We start from the raw sequence: 13,456 nt of genomic DNA, 5'->3' as shown, positions 1-13,456 counted from the left end.
CACACACACACACACACACACACACATATTGTTCTCAGACTTTGCCACTTTTTTCTCTTCACTCCTTTTTTTCTTCTCTACAAGAACAATCTCCTTGGAATAGCTTCTATTCTATTCTATTCTAATAAATAGTATTTTCATTTTACATGTTGAACTAATCAAATCGGGGTGGCGGCAGCATAAAATTATCTGAAAAGAATTTGGCTTGTGACTGAAAATTCAATTTGGTATGCCAAGGCCTAAAAGTGAGTTCAGATTGAAGGACCAAGCTGATCACAGTTGACCAAATAATAACATCTTGTCTATCAGCAGGTTTAGTAGGTTTTCGTGATAAATGATGTTAGATGCAGGGACTTTGCTTAGCTTATCTTAGCTTAGCTTTAGGTGTTGTTTAGTTGGTACAAGTCTCTTTTTCTATCTTTCTGCTGATGTTTAGGACGTACAAGTAGGTACAGTAGTTGGTATGTTGGAGTCTTTCTGCTGATGTTTTGGAAGGTACAAGTCTTTCTGTCTTTCTGCTGATGTTTTGGAAGTTACAAGTCTTTCTGTCTTTCTGCTAATGTTTTGGAAGGTACAAGTCTCTTTCTGTCTTTCTGCTGAAGTTTAGTACAAGTCTCTTTCTGTCTTTCTGCTGAAATTAAGTCGGTACAAGTCTCTTTTTTTGTCTTTCTGCTGAAGTTTAGTAGGTACAAGTCTCTTTTTCTGTATTTCTGCTGATGTTTTGGAAGGTACGGGTCTCTTTCTATCTTTCTGCTGAATTTGTAGTAGGTACAAGTCTCTCTTTCCATTAGTAGTTGGTATGTTGTAGTCTCTCTGCTGATCGTTTTCTGTCTTTCTGCTGCTATTTGATCTCTCCCAGGGTTGGCTATGTGAGCTGCTGAGGTGGAAGGAGAGCCCCAGCCCTGAGAACCGGACCCTGTGGGAGAACCTGTGCACCATCAGGAGGTTCCTGGCGTTACCGCTGGCCGATCGAGACCTGGTCTATGAAGAGGAGTCCAGACAGCAGCACAGCGAGAGGCTCCACACTGTCCTCCACCTTCCAGACCAACAGATCCAGGTAGAAACATGCAGCCAGGCACAAGACCATGCAAGTTAGGAGTCGAGCGATATGGGTTTTTGAAGGCCGATACCAATACGTTTGGACTTAAAGATATAATATGTAACATTTCCGCATTAAAATATCTAAAAACGACTAGACCTATGTTATATATTTTGTTGAGTTGTGTACTTACATTATCCCAAATGTTTCCAACAATGTTCAAACCCTGAGAAATCCGTAATTTTATTCAAGGTAACGGTGCGTTTCATTTGGTTGCCTGTCAATGGCGTCATACCGCTTTACCCCCTAACTTCCGGGGAAACACGGGAAACACCAGATGACATGTCAGAGAGTGAGGAAGGACGCTCCTTCACAACGTCATCAAACTACGTCTTTTGTTATTGTTTTGATTGACCCCTAGCGGCAGACCCCTAGCGGCAGAAATTACATACTGTGCGTTTAAGCTGCCTGTGTGTAGATACATGATAGAATATTCATATTTACACCACAGGTTCCCCATATAGAGTAGATGATCTGATCAGATTTTGGAGTAGCTTGCTGCATAAATTTGCATATTAATGAGGAAACTAGGCCTACGATAACCCTTTAATGCTTTTAGATACAGAGTTACATATTAATAAGACCCATGTGTTATGTGAAGACAAGTATGTTGACATGGAGATATGTGCTAATGCATTAATTAACTTAATTAATATACATTTTTAGCATAACTTGTTATGTTTAATATATCATGGTGATTATGATAAGACATTAGGCAGCTCAAGTATCTCTTGTTTTCATGTGATGTTCAGATGGTTCTTTAGCCAGAGAGCAAGGGTGGAAACAGGACTAAAATATCCTCCTCAAGTAGAAGTACTGTTGCTTTCCTGAAATTTAAACTAGAAGTAAAATTACGGTACAACAATTTTCAAAATCAGAGAGAGAGAGAGAGAGAGAGAAGAGAGAGAGAGAGAGAGAGAGAGAGAGAGAGATTGATTTAAGATTCAAGATTTAAAGAATAAAAGAAAGAGGAAGTACTGAAAACTCTCTCTCTGGCTCTCTGTCTCATTTATGGCAGTTTGCTTTCGTCTCTTTGGATGTTCCGCCGCCGACCAACACTCATCTCCAGTGTCACCACACATTAACCAGCTGCAGCATTACAGCTCACCCATTCACAAACACATGCACATACACATACACATGCACGGACATGTTATTTATGACAACTGATGCAAGTGGGGGACAACAGTGCCCGTACAACTTTGACAATAATTTGAAATAACATTTTAATAACACGATATTCCCAGATGTTACCGTCAGCTCCCTACTGTGGACTGCATGCATGATATGACTGTTTCTGATACCATGGCAATGACAAGAGTATGGAACTGCCATAAACCAGACTTGCCTTGAATGTCCTAATCTTACCGTTTTGTCAAGCAGTGGATGATGCTGCATACAAGCATCGGTACGTGGAAAAAATAAGTTTTTCTGTGACAACAGTGTCCTTAGGAACAAATTTGAACACTCTGTGTTACAATTTATCGGTGTTCCTAAATATGAAATATAAATGATAATATGTATGTCAAAACTTTAGATACAGATGACTCCCCATTCAAAGAGATAGGAGTCTTGTCTTGATAGTCACAACCTCGCTGCCCAGGGGGAGTTACCCAGATGCCACCGACTTCTCTTAACCCTCCTGTTGTGTTCCGGTCGAATTGGACCGATTTACAAATTTTCTCTCTGAAAAATGTAGTTCATTTAATCTGATTGTCATAAGGTTCCATGACTTTGTCCACACAGGGCATCTGAACACACAAAATAAATTTTGATAATTTTCATTAAATTTTGTGTGTTTTATTTAACTTTTGTACACCTGTGGTGTTCCCGGTCAAAAATGACCGGTCATTAGAAATGAATGGGTGAGACTACAATTAGTGTATAAAATTGAGTTCAGGCACATGCCCATTCATCAGATGGACACACTTCCTTTCCCAGACCCCCACATGTATGTGTGTTTGAGTACACACACACATACACACACACACACACACACACACACACACACACCTCACTCCCCTTCTTGGCTTCCATGGCAACCCCCACGGGAACCTTTCCCCAATAGAGCTCAACAGTGACCGCCCACTTTTGAACGGCTCCAGTTCCAGGAAGTGAATTTCCCATTCATTCCTCCATTGACGTTTCAGAAAATCCTTATATAAAGAGTTTTAAGCATGTAACCAAGCCAACCAACTACGAGATGAATCGTGACCATAAAACATTTGACTCGGAGCGAAGTTTTTTTTTTGTTTTCCAATTTTTGGGTTTTTTTTTTCCGCTAACCAACACTGTGTTGTTGTTAAGTTGTTGCTAGTTAGCCAAGCTAGCTACTGTGACTAACAGTCTAGTTAGTCAATTTGGAAACAAATCTACTTCATCAGACTATTCACTTTTACTTAGAACATTACTTAGTGGACCTATATCCACACCATAACAATCTTTCAAGTCAAGTCAAGTCAAGTCAAGTCAATTTTATTGTCCCAGATGGGCGATTTGTGCTGCAGCATGTATAAAACACATATGACAACATAAAACATATAGTATCACATAGAAACATTAAGATAAAGGAACCGAGGTGACTCACACCACTGCACCAAGTTCATTCCAAATTCAAGAGAATTGGCGCAAGTGTCCATTCATGCCATACGGCTTACAATAAAATCATATACACCAACAACAGTCCTTACAAGACTGAACCATGTCAACGTCAACAGCATCATCGTCATCATCATCACCATCGACACAGGAGTAGTCAGTGACATCATCAACGACAATACCTTGCCTACAGCTTATCAACATACCATACAAAAGTATGGTTATCAGTGCATTGTCATCATCAACTTCACCACCAGAGCAATGACATCCTAACCAAGCAACATCGCTACTAGCAATGTAACATACAATACAGCAATAAAAAGTAATAATAATAATATAATAATACAATTAGCGGTTACCTCCTCCTACCAGCAGCATTTAAGGCTCGAATGGCTACAGGGATAAAGGAGTTCTTATACCTATTTTTTGTGGCAGCAGGGGACCTAAACCGTAGGCCAGATGGTAACAACTTAAACTCAGAATGTAAGGGATGAGCACTATCTGAAATAATAGCTTTAGCTTTCTTAAGCACCTGCTTATTGAATAAGTCATTTGGGTTACTGAACTGTACTCCTACTATCTTACTGGCCACTTTCACAATCTTAGCAAGGGCATTTTTCTCTTTAATGCCAAGGTTGCCATACCAACAGATACTAGAAAAAGAGATGACAGACTCAATAAAAGCTCTGTAGAACAGGGTCATTAGGGTCTTATCAATCTGAAATTTGGCGAGTTTCCTTAAACAGTAAAGGCATTGCTGACCTTTTTTTAGGTCAGCAACGCCTTTACTGCTAATCTTTTTCAGGTATCGCTCTTTTTCTAGCCTGGTTGTTATATATTTAGAGACATTATCAACTACCAGCCAATTCTCTAATGGACCTCCATGATGGAGCCAGACGTGGTTGATAGATTTATAATGTAACTGCAAAACTTCACTACAGTATGTTCAGACAGCAGGCAAATCCAGTTTTGTTTCTGATCTTGAAGGCCCACATTGTGTCCACATTGTTATTTGCAAGTGATCAGATCAGTTTGGTGTGTTCAGACAGTATTTATAATATTCTGTTACCACACGGCCATCTTAGTGGGAAAATAACAGGTGATTGTAATATGAACAGGTGATTTAATCAAATGACGACCACCGCCAATGAACTGTGTATATGGTAAAGCACCATATTGATAGGAAATGCATGTGACATCATGGGAATACTATGAATAATCATTTACTGTCATTACGACATTGGTTGTCATAGTAAAATTTGTCATCAATCATTCAAATCTGATCTGAAAAGATAGGATTCTGTGTGTGTTTTTGCTGTTCAGACAATATCCAACTCATATCAGATATGCAAAAAAAAAAAACGCCTATCTGAACATATAAAACCAACACCGATACATTTTGGTCATGCTGTGGTCTTTATCAGGGAGTAGCACCCAGAGTTCTTGCTCAGTTCTTTATGCAGTTTGGTTTGTTGGCCACAGCATGGCCAAAACACATTGCACTTGGTTTTAATATGTTCTTCATTTAACAATGAATTGTGTGAGCGTATATTCATGTAGCATTTGTGGAGCATATCATCACCTTGGGGGAGGGTTACTCAGACACAAACAAACTGACACACCCCCATACACCCCCACCCATTATACTCACTTACTCACAGCAGTGGTCCTGGCATTACATGTGTATTAGAGGTGAAGCCAAGCAGAAAGCTGATTGATGAGGGTTACATATTAAAGTCTCCCAGACCTACTTGCACACTGACACACACACGCACGCACACACACACACACACACACACACACACACACACACACACACGCATGTAAATGCACACATGCAAGCAGGCATGTGCAAAAACACAAACACACACTTTGACCCACATCTATTCTTGTGTTTGTGTTTGAATCTGAGCGTGCTTCTGTGTGTTTATGTGTGTCTCGGCACTTACATGTGTGTGTGAATGCCTTCATCTCCCCCCATCAGAAGTGTGTGTACCCCACAGGGACGTTGCCATTGGAAGGTAGATGAAAAATTATAATAATAAGAGACACTTGAGCTGCCTAATGTCCTGCCACAATCACCATGATATATTAAACATAACCAGTTATGCTAATGAGGTCATTAATTAAGCTAATTAATGTATTAATTAGCAAATATTTCTATGTCAACACACTTGTCGTCACATAACGTGTCTGGTGTTAATATGAATCTGTATCTTAAGTTATAATAGTTTCAAGAAAATCAACAAGACCATACTGTATACCTCAAGTCACACCCAGTAATAAAATTCTCACAAAATTCATATCATTTCCTATTATTCTGCTCCTTACAGATGACTTGCATTCTAGTGTAGTGGTTCTCAAAGTGGGGTCCAGGGACCTCCAGGGGTTCTTGAGGGGGGTTCCAGGGTGTCGCCCGGCAAAACAGTTTAATTTTGAGATAATTTAATTCACTAGAAATTATCTCAATTAGAGAATGACTATTGTAATAATAGGTTTCACTCTCAACACTATTATCTCGTCATGTACAGAGTAGATAATTCTACAATTCAGTACTAAATGCACAACAACTGAAATCTTCCCATGTGGGACCCTGGGACATGAAAACATTTGAGAAGCCCTGATATAGTACACAGAGTGATTACTGTTAGCCAGTGATGTAGTGGTAAATAAAAAGGAGGATAAATTATGATCATCATGAGGCAAACAACCACCGATATAAACAAAAATCAATTCCATTTTCAGAAAAGCATTATTTATGCCTTTTTTCCCTTTATTTTGCATCAATTTGATACTACTTACTATGATGTGTGCTATGAATTTATGTCATAAAGATTTATGAGTTTAGCTGGGTTTACCACCCACTACATCCATGTTTTTGACAAAATTTCACACTTTTACAATAGTAATGTGATTGACTTCATAGATTCCACATTCCACTGGGTATTAACTTGAATTTCCTACATTACAGCTTCCTATTGTATGAAACCATACTGTATTCAATATGTTCTCTATAAAAAACCTTTTAGGCCGAGAGTGTCCAATTGTTTTGACATAGATGGACAATGGCAAGTCGTGGTCCGCAGTGCAATAAAATGCAAATAATATAACAATTAGAGGTTATCTTCTTAGAGCTTTTGTCATCATGAAGTTTATTAATTGTAATGTAATTGCAAGCAAGTCGTCTTAAAATCATTTATAAAAATGTAATTTAATTACATCGCAATTGACCAAGTATTACATCCTATCGCAAATTTAGTGCAAATTGGACCCTACGCAAAAGATACTCATCAAAGTAGTGTACATATGTAAGAATGAAAAATTTTCGAAAATTAGCATCCAATTCCATTTTTTATAATGTATGGCTAGGTGTGTTTTACAGTCTCAAAACGCTTGCTTATAGCATTTATTAAATCAATCACTTGGCTGGAAATACCTTTTTGTAGAAATAGATTCATGTGATGAAACAGGTCTGTCATTGCTTTCAATAGATAATTCAGCGTCTCTCTCTTTCTGTCTCATCCCACCACCTGCTTCTCAAACCAGCCCTCCTCCCCGTCATGTTTGGGTCCCATAAGTCATTGAAAATAGAAGTGGTAAATGACTAGCCCACACATTTCCTGCTAAACACTCCTTCATCCCACCCTCCCTCCCGAACCAAAATACTCGGCAGTCTGGCCTAACCTCAATATTATTCGAAACATACCCTGTAATTATTGAAGCAGAAAAAAAGGAATTACCATTATCTTTATTTAGGGCCTTTCATTTTGATGGACCACAGATTTATAGCGTTGGATTCCTGTGTTTGGGCGTGCTAGCCACCCCACCCTGTTAATAAGCCCTAGTCGTCTGGTTGTTTGTGTGATGAGCTTGGGACTTTGGCATGTGTGATGGTGGGTGATGGGATCTGGTCAATCAGACTTCCGCTTGTACTACATTTTCCTAAATGACTCTGCCGAGGGGGGCACTAAAACGGAAAGTGAATGGATCTGTGTCACTCATCATTGTGGTTGAAGGGAGGTTGAGGTCTATATGAATGATTATTGTAATCACATGGCATATGGTCCATTCACATAGATTGTGGCTTATATGCCATTGTGGTGGACACTTACATCCAAAGCGCCTTACCAAACCATGACTGCATACATTTTTAGCATGGGTGGCCTCAGAGGGAAAATTGAACCTCTAGCATTGGAAGTGTTAGTGCCTTGCTCTACCTCTTCAGCTACACAAGAACACATATAAAATTACTGGACTCAGAATTCCAAATGCAATTTTGTGTGTATTAAAGGTGCACTGTACTGTAACATTTTACAATCAGTAAATCATTACCACATTAATTTTGAGACATTATTATAATTACTGTAAACGAATGAGAACATCACCAGCCTCTACCGGCTTCTACACTGCATTTTACATTGCGTGACACCGGGTCGGATTGGAGGGAAATCTGCTGAAGAGGACGGTGTTATTCCAGCGCAAACAGAGATAAAGCTTTCAGAGTTTCTTGCCAATGGTACATGGAGGAAGGAGTGAAAGTCCGATGGAAAAATCACTTCCAGCATGTTTATCCTCTTCAGGGATGGGGAGGGGGGGGCAGGAAGCAGCAAGGTTTATAGGAAATGTGGTAAATTTGGAGAAACACTAGCCCTAACAGTACCACTGGCAGGAGATAGAGGTGACCAATCATCTCCACCATGGTCTCATTTATTTACAGTATTACACCCCGGTATGACAATTAATTTGACAATGATATATTGATGATACATGTAGCACCTTTAAACCTGCTAGAATGGAATTTATTGATGATTTGTTGATTTTCTCAACAGACACTCCACAGACAGCCCCTGCCGCCATTGAAGGACCCATCCCCAATACATGAGGAACCACAGCCTGCCCCCTTACCCGGCTCGCGATGCTCAGAGGATGGGCTTCAGCTTGGGGTTAGCCCCGGCCCTGGAGCTGGGGCTGGAGCTGGGGCTGGAGGTGGAGGTGGAGGTGGAGGACCCAAGAAGGCCCGTTCGCGGACACGAATATCCCTGGAGGCGCTGGGCATCCTGCAGAGCTTCATCGGTGACGTGGGCCTCTACCCCGACCAGGAGGCCATCCACACCCTGTCGGCCCAGCTGGATCTGCCCAAGCACACCATCGTCAAGTTCTTCCAGAACCAGCGCTACCACGTGAAACACCACAGCCAGGCCAGGGAGCCCATCCCTGGGGAAGATGACAGGGAGAGCCTGGGTCCCAGCGAGGGAGGCGTGGGCTCGGTGGAGAGCCGAGGCGAGGAGGGGCTCTCCGGATCCGAGGAGTCCAGCGAGGACGGGAGAGGATTGGGGGAAGCGTTCAGAACAGAAGTAGACGGAGGAGAAGGAGGGGAAGGAGGAGAGGTGGAGATGGAGGTGGAGAAGGAGGAAGGGGAGGATGGGAAAGCCTCAGCACCAGGAACTTCCTCACTGTCCCCCTACAGCAGTCTGGACAGTCCCAACTCTGCAGAGCAGCAGAGATAACAGAGAAGAGAAACAAGATGGAGAGAACAGAGAAAATAATTAGACAGACACAAAGGACCACCTTGTGAAACTGTCCCACAGACAACCTTTGCATCACCCTATTGTGAACGAACATACACACAAACACACACACACATATCATCATCATCATCATTGTCATCTTAACAGAACTGATTATCGGAGCTGGTTTGTAGTTGAGGAGCTATGGAGTAAGTCCAGCAATCAAAGGAACTAAGGAGCAAAATGATAATGTTGCCAGGTTTCGACCAATACGGGTTTTGAAGGCCGACACCGGTATCAATATTTTTGGATTGAAGCTGCCAGTAGCCAATATTTTGTGCAATTATTCTAAGTCTTTAAACTTGATAATTTTCGTGCCAAAAAATCCCTCAAATGAAAAAGTATTCAGTGTTTCCCCAAGATTCTATTCTTGTCAGGGTGGAAAAGCCTCTGAAACAGCATTTAGACCATCATGGGACACTAAAACTCTCCATTGAAACCCAGACCAATTAAATTATTTTAGGGTTAGCAGCTCTTTACGGTAAGTTGACCCACCACACCCATTTAAAGGCAGGGGAAACTCTGGGATACATTACTGGTTTTAAATGAAGAATTAATAAAATGATTTAAATGAAAGGCCAATACCAGTCCCATATATAATCACACCAACATGTCGGACCAATCCTAGTCGGAGTTTATTTGTTATGGGTGATGAAGCGCAGCTGGAATAGGGACCAAGTATAAAGGGACATCCAGTGCTGACAACAGAGTACCTCACAAGAAGGGCGTTCACTTTTGGACGATAGCAGCATACAGGGCAATAACACGCTGCTTTAAATAAAAGAACCCCCACCTTTCCGAAACAGCAGCCCATTTCACATGACATGCTTCATCTGTTTCATTGGTTGGCCCAGCATCCTTCCCAATATGCTTTGGGAGGTCCATGCACCGACTGAGCTGTATGTGCAAATCGGACACTCTCTCCTTTAATGTTGCCAAATCTTTTCCATCCCACCCTCCCATCCGCCATATTTATTGCTGTCTTTAATCAAATCTCAGTATTATTGTTGTAATTATGGTTGGTATTATTAATTTCTTTAATATGACTGAACATTGTCTATGTGAAAGTGAGAGAAAGGGAGGCGACAAAGCCAGAAGAAGTTGTTACACATCTAAAGATGTAAAGCACGATCTTTTATTTACTGTTTTTAGAGACTGTGAGACTTTTCTGGAAATGGTTTTATACAGTAGAAGTTTTTATATATCATGATGTAAATGTTGACAATCAACATGCAAAAATGAATCTGTAATTATGATATGTGTGCTACAACATGACACTGTTTGGTGTGCCATATTGTGATGAATTTATGTCACAAAGAACTGAAAGGGGGAATGAAACCCAACTTATTTGCATTTACAATCTATTTGTATCCAACTTTATTTCGACAATCATCTCTGTCTTGGATGGAGCACAAAAGGTTTGATTAAAGTCTTATTTGTTTCACTTTATGTAACATATTTCTCTGATGTTACAACTGTCACATTGACATTTAGACAATACAATCAATTTTATGGAGAATAAGGAATGTGTTACATTGCTTTTTTTAACGGCATTAAATAGGAGGTCAAGGTCTGCTGTTGTCAAATGACTTTGTTAATTTATCCCTTGCTCGGGTACAGGTAAAGGCAGAAAGTAAAAACCTCTTGCTAAGTGGGAAAGTCTCGATCTTCCTCTAGAGATAGTCGCAGTTCTCTGCAGTAGCAATTGACTTATCTAGTTCAATCAGTACTGTTGGAGCCTTTTTTAAACCAATGCACTTGCTCTTTTTAGAAAAACTCCTCTTAACACCAAAGTGCTGTGGTAGCACAGTGTTGTTGGAACTAAGAGAATCACTGAAGACAATATTTAATTCATGCGTTGACTTAGCCACTACAGTTAGAAAATCACCAAGCTACTTCCTGGTATGTGAATGTACAGCGCACCACTCTTGAGCAGTGTTGCCAACTCTATTCCAGGGAAAAAAGCTATTGGCTGCTCAAAAATGGTAGAAGTCGCCAGATGACATAGACCCAGAGGCTGCAATTGCATCTATGTAGCAATCTGCAGCTACAAAGTTTTTTGAACAGGTAACTAATGATTTTTTCGCTGCTCTAGCATTGCCTTTCATAATACTACATTGTTTTGAAGGGTTAACATAGCTAGCTCGCAAGTGCTAATTAGGTAGCATTAATCAATATGAACACACATATTTTTTTTTTAAATGACTTCAGAGCTTACTATCATCCCAAACAATGGATTCAACCTGCATCCATTGCATTGCATTGCATTTATGCCTAGTCTTTCAAATAAAGGTTGTAGAGAACTGGGTTTTGAACGTCTGTAATCGACTTCTCGTCCATTTTGCACTGACCAGGCTGAACTATTGTTCACGAAACAAAATCACATCGGTTGGGAAACTAGGAAGCAGGGAAATCGGATCATCTATTGATGGCTGGTGACCGTGAAAAGTTCAGCTGTGGCCAACTTTTCAACTTTTCGGCCAACAAGCTTCTTGACCATCCACACATCGGCCAAGTTTCCCTGGTCGCTTAGTTCTACAGAAAATGAATAGACTTCAGGCGACGTGTTGATCGTGTTTGCATGACATGTAGGTTCAGCGTCAAGCTAAACGAACCCAACATTTGTCACAATGTATTATGGCACAATAAAAATTAATATTAAAACAGCTTTGGAACCTGTTTTGAAGAGATATCAGAAAGATATCTAGGTCCCAGTTTCACAAAACTATAGAGGTATAGCAGCTATGGACGACTACGGACATCATCTCAACTTTCAATTTGTTACAATATTTACACAGGTTTTCAACATTGGTGCAGGCCGTTGTATCAATATCTATTCAACATCAAAACTAAAAAGAAAACAAACAACTGCTGCCTCTCAAATAAAATCAAGAATTGAGATGTGCGAAAAAATAGATTAACTCATTAACTTATTGAATTAACAATAGCAAAACTGGTTACATAGATTGTGAAATATTAAAACATGAGGTAAATAAGGAAGGCATAGTTACATTTCCCAAACTCAACTGCAACCTAAGTTTTTCAGCTTGGTTAACATGAATGTTTCTGCCATTTCTTACTTTTTATCGATTCTTTGCTTCGGAAAGGGAACTATAACTGTATAGCTTTTCTGCCCTCTGGATTCATGTTATGGCAGACACAACTACAGTTCTTTATTCCAGACAGGAGGCGAAACACACTGTCATGATGACACACACATAATCACACACTCCTGCTCTGCAGCACGTACAGTAGTGAGGAGGCTCCTCCTCTTTTTATTCCTCTAGTGTTGCAACTACGCATCTTCTGGGTTTTTTTTGTCCACTAACCTGAAACTGGTATAAGTCTATTCTGGAGCAAAATGACTAGCTCCAGCCTCTGCCTAAATGTTGCATTAGTCCAGAAAGTGCAGCCAAATCACATTTACAAGCCAAATCAAAGGAAAAATAATAAATTTGTATGGTTTGTATGGTAAATTTATATGTTTTTTTTCCTATCCTATAAATCAGCTCGAGACCCCCCAAAATTATCTTGTGACCTCCTGGGGGGTCCTGGACCCCAATATGAGAACCATTGCTCTTTAGAACCATAATGACTCAAAGAACGATCTGATTTGTTAAAATAAAAAAACAGTATTTCAAAAAAATATCAAAAATAAAAAAAAAACAGTAAATCAGAATAAAGAACCAAGTTATTCTTGGAAAGTTCTTACAGCACCACAAAGGTCTATGTAGAACCATTTGAACATGGTACAATAGGGTTCTTCACAGCACCGATAAGGGTTCTGCTATAGTGCAAGCCTGTGGCGCAGATTACTGGCACAGCGGGCTTGTTAAAAACAGATAAATTTACGAGTCCTGCTAACTTTCTGCAGTTACACGTCTTGCTTGCTTGCCAGGGCACCTGATAACAATTTGAAACGATTTAGCATCCGCCATGTGTGAAATGCAAACATAAATGTGCCTCTCCTTGTCTCCATCTCCATCTGTCAACTTATTCTCTGCTATGTGTTTGGCTGTCTGTGAACACTCGCTGATTCTCACCATAAGAAGAAAGATGCAAATTAGAGTAAGCATCCACACTGTTATGCTAGCCAGAAGAAGCATGTCCATGTGCTGATGTGTCTAGTATTTTCATAAGGTCCTTGTTGAACTGTCATGTCTGAAATGCCTGTGGTAGTAATATTTATAAT

The 13,456-nt window shown here is 40.2% G+C and overlaps 1 protein-coding gene across 1 annotated transcript in view; it reads left to right on the top strand.

Moving 5' to 3' along the window:
• Nucleotides 1-9,923, top strand: part of LOC139917353 (DNA-binding protein SATB2-like) — a 44,442-nt gene extending 34,519 nt beyond the window's left edge. The window contains exons 11-12 of the mRNA XM_071906466.2: nt 860-1,057; nt 8,527-9,923. Coding sequence (XP_071762567.2) covers nt 860-1,057; nt 8,527-9,204 — 876 coding nt within the window. The 3' untranslated portion in view covers nt 9,205-9,923. The remainder of the gene's footprint in view (nt 1-859; nt 1,058-8,526) is intronic.
• Nucleotides 9,924-13,456: the final 3,533 nt, after the last annotated feature.

This window comes from Centroberyx gerrardi, chromosome 21, assembly GCF_048128805.1.
Source record: "Centroberyx gerrardi isolate f3 chromosome 21, fCenGer3.hap1.cur.20231027, whole genome shotgun sequence".
NCBI lineage: Eukaryota > Metazoa > Chordata > Actinopteri > Beryciformes > Berycidae > Centroberyx > Centroberyx gerrardi.
This window is presented reverse-complemented; position numbering and strand designations above follow the sequence as displayed.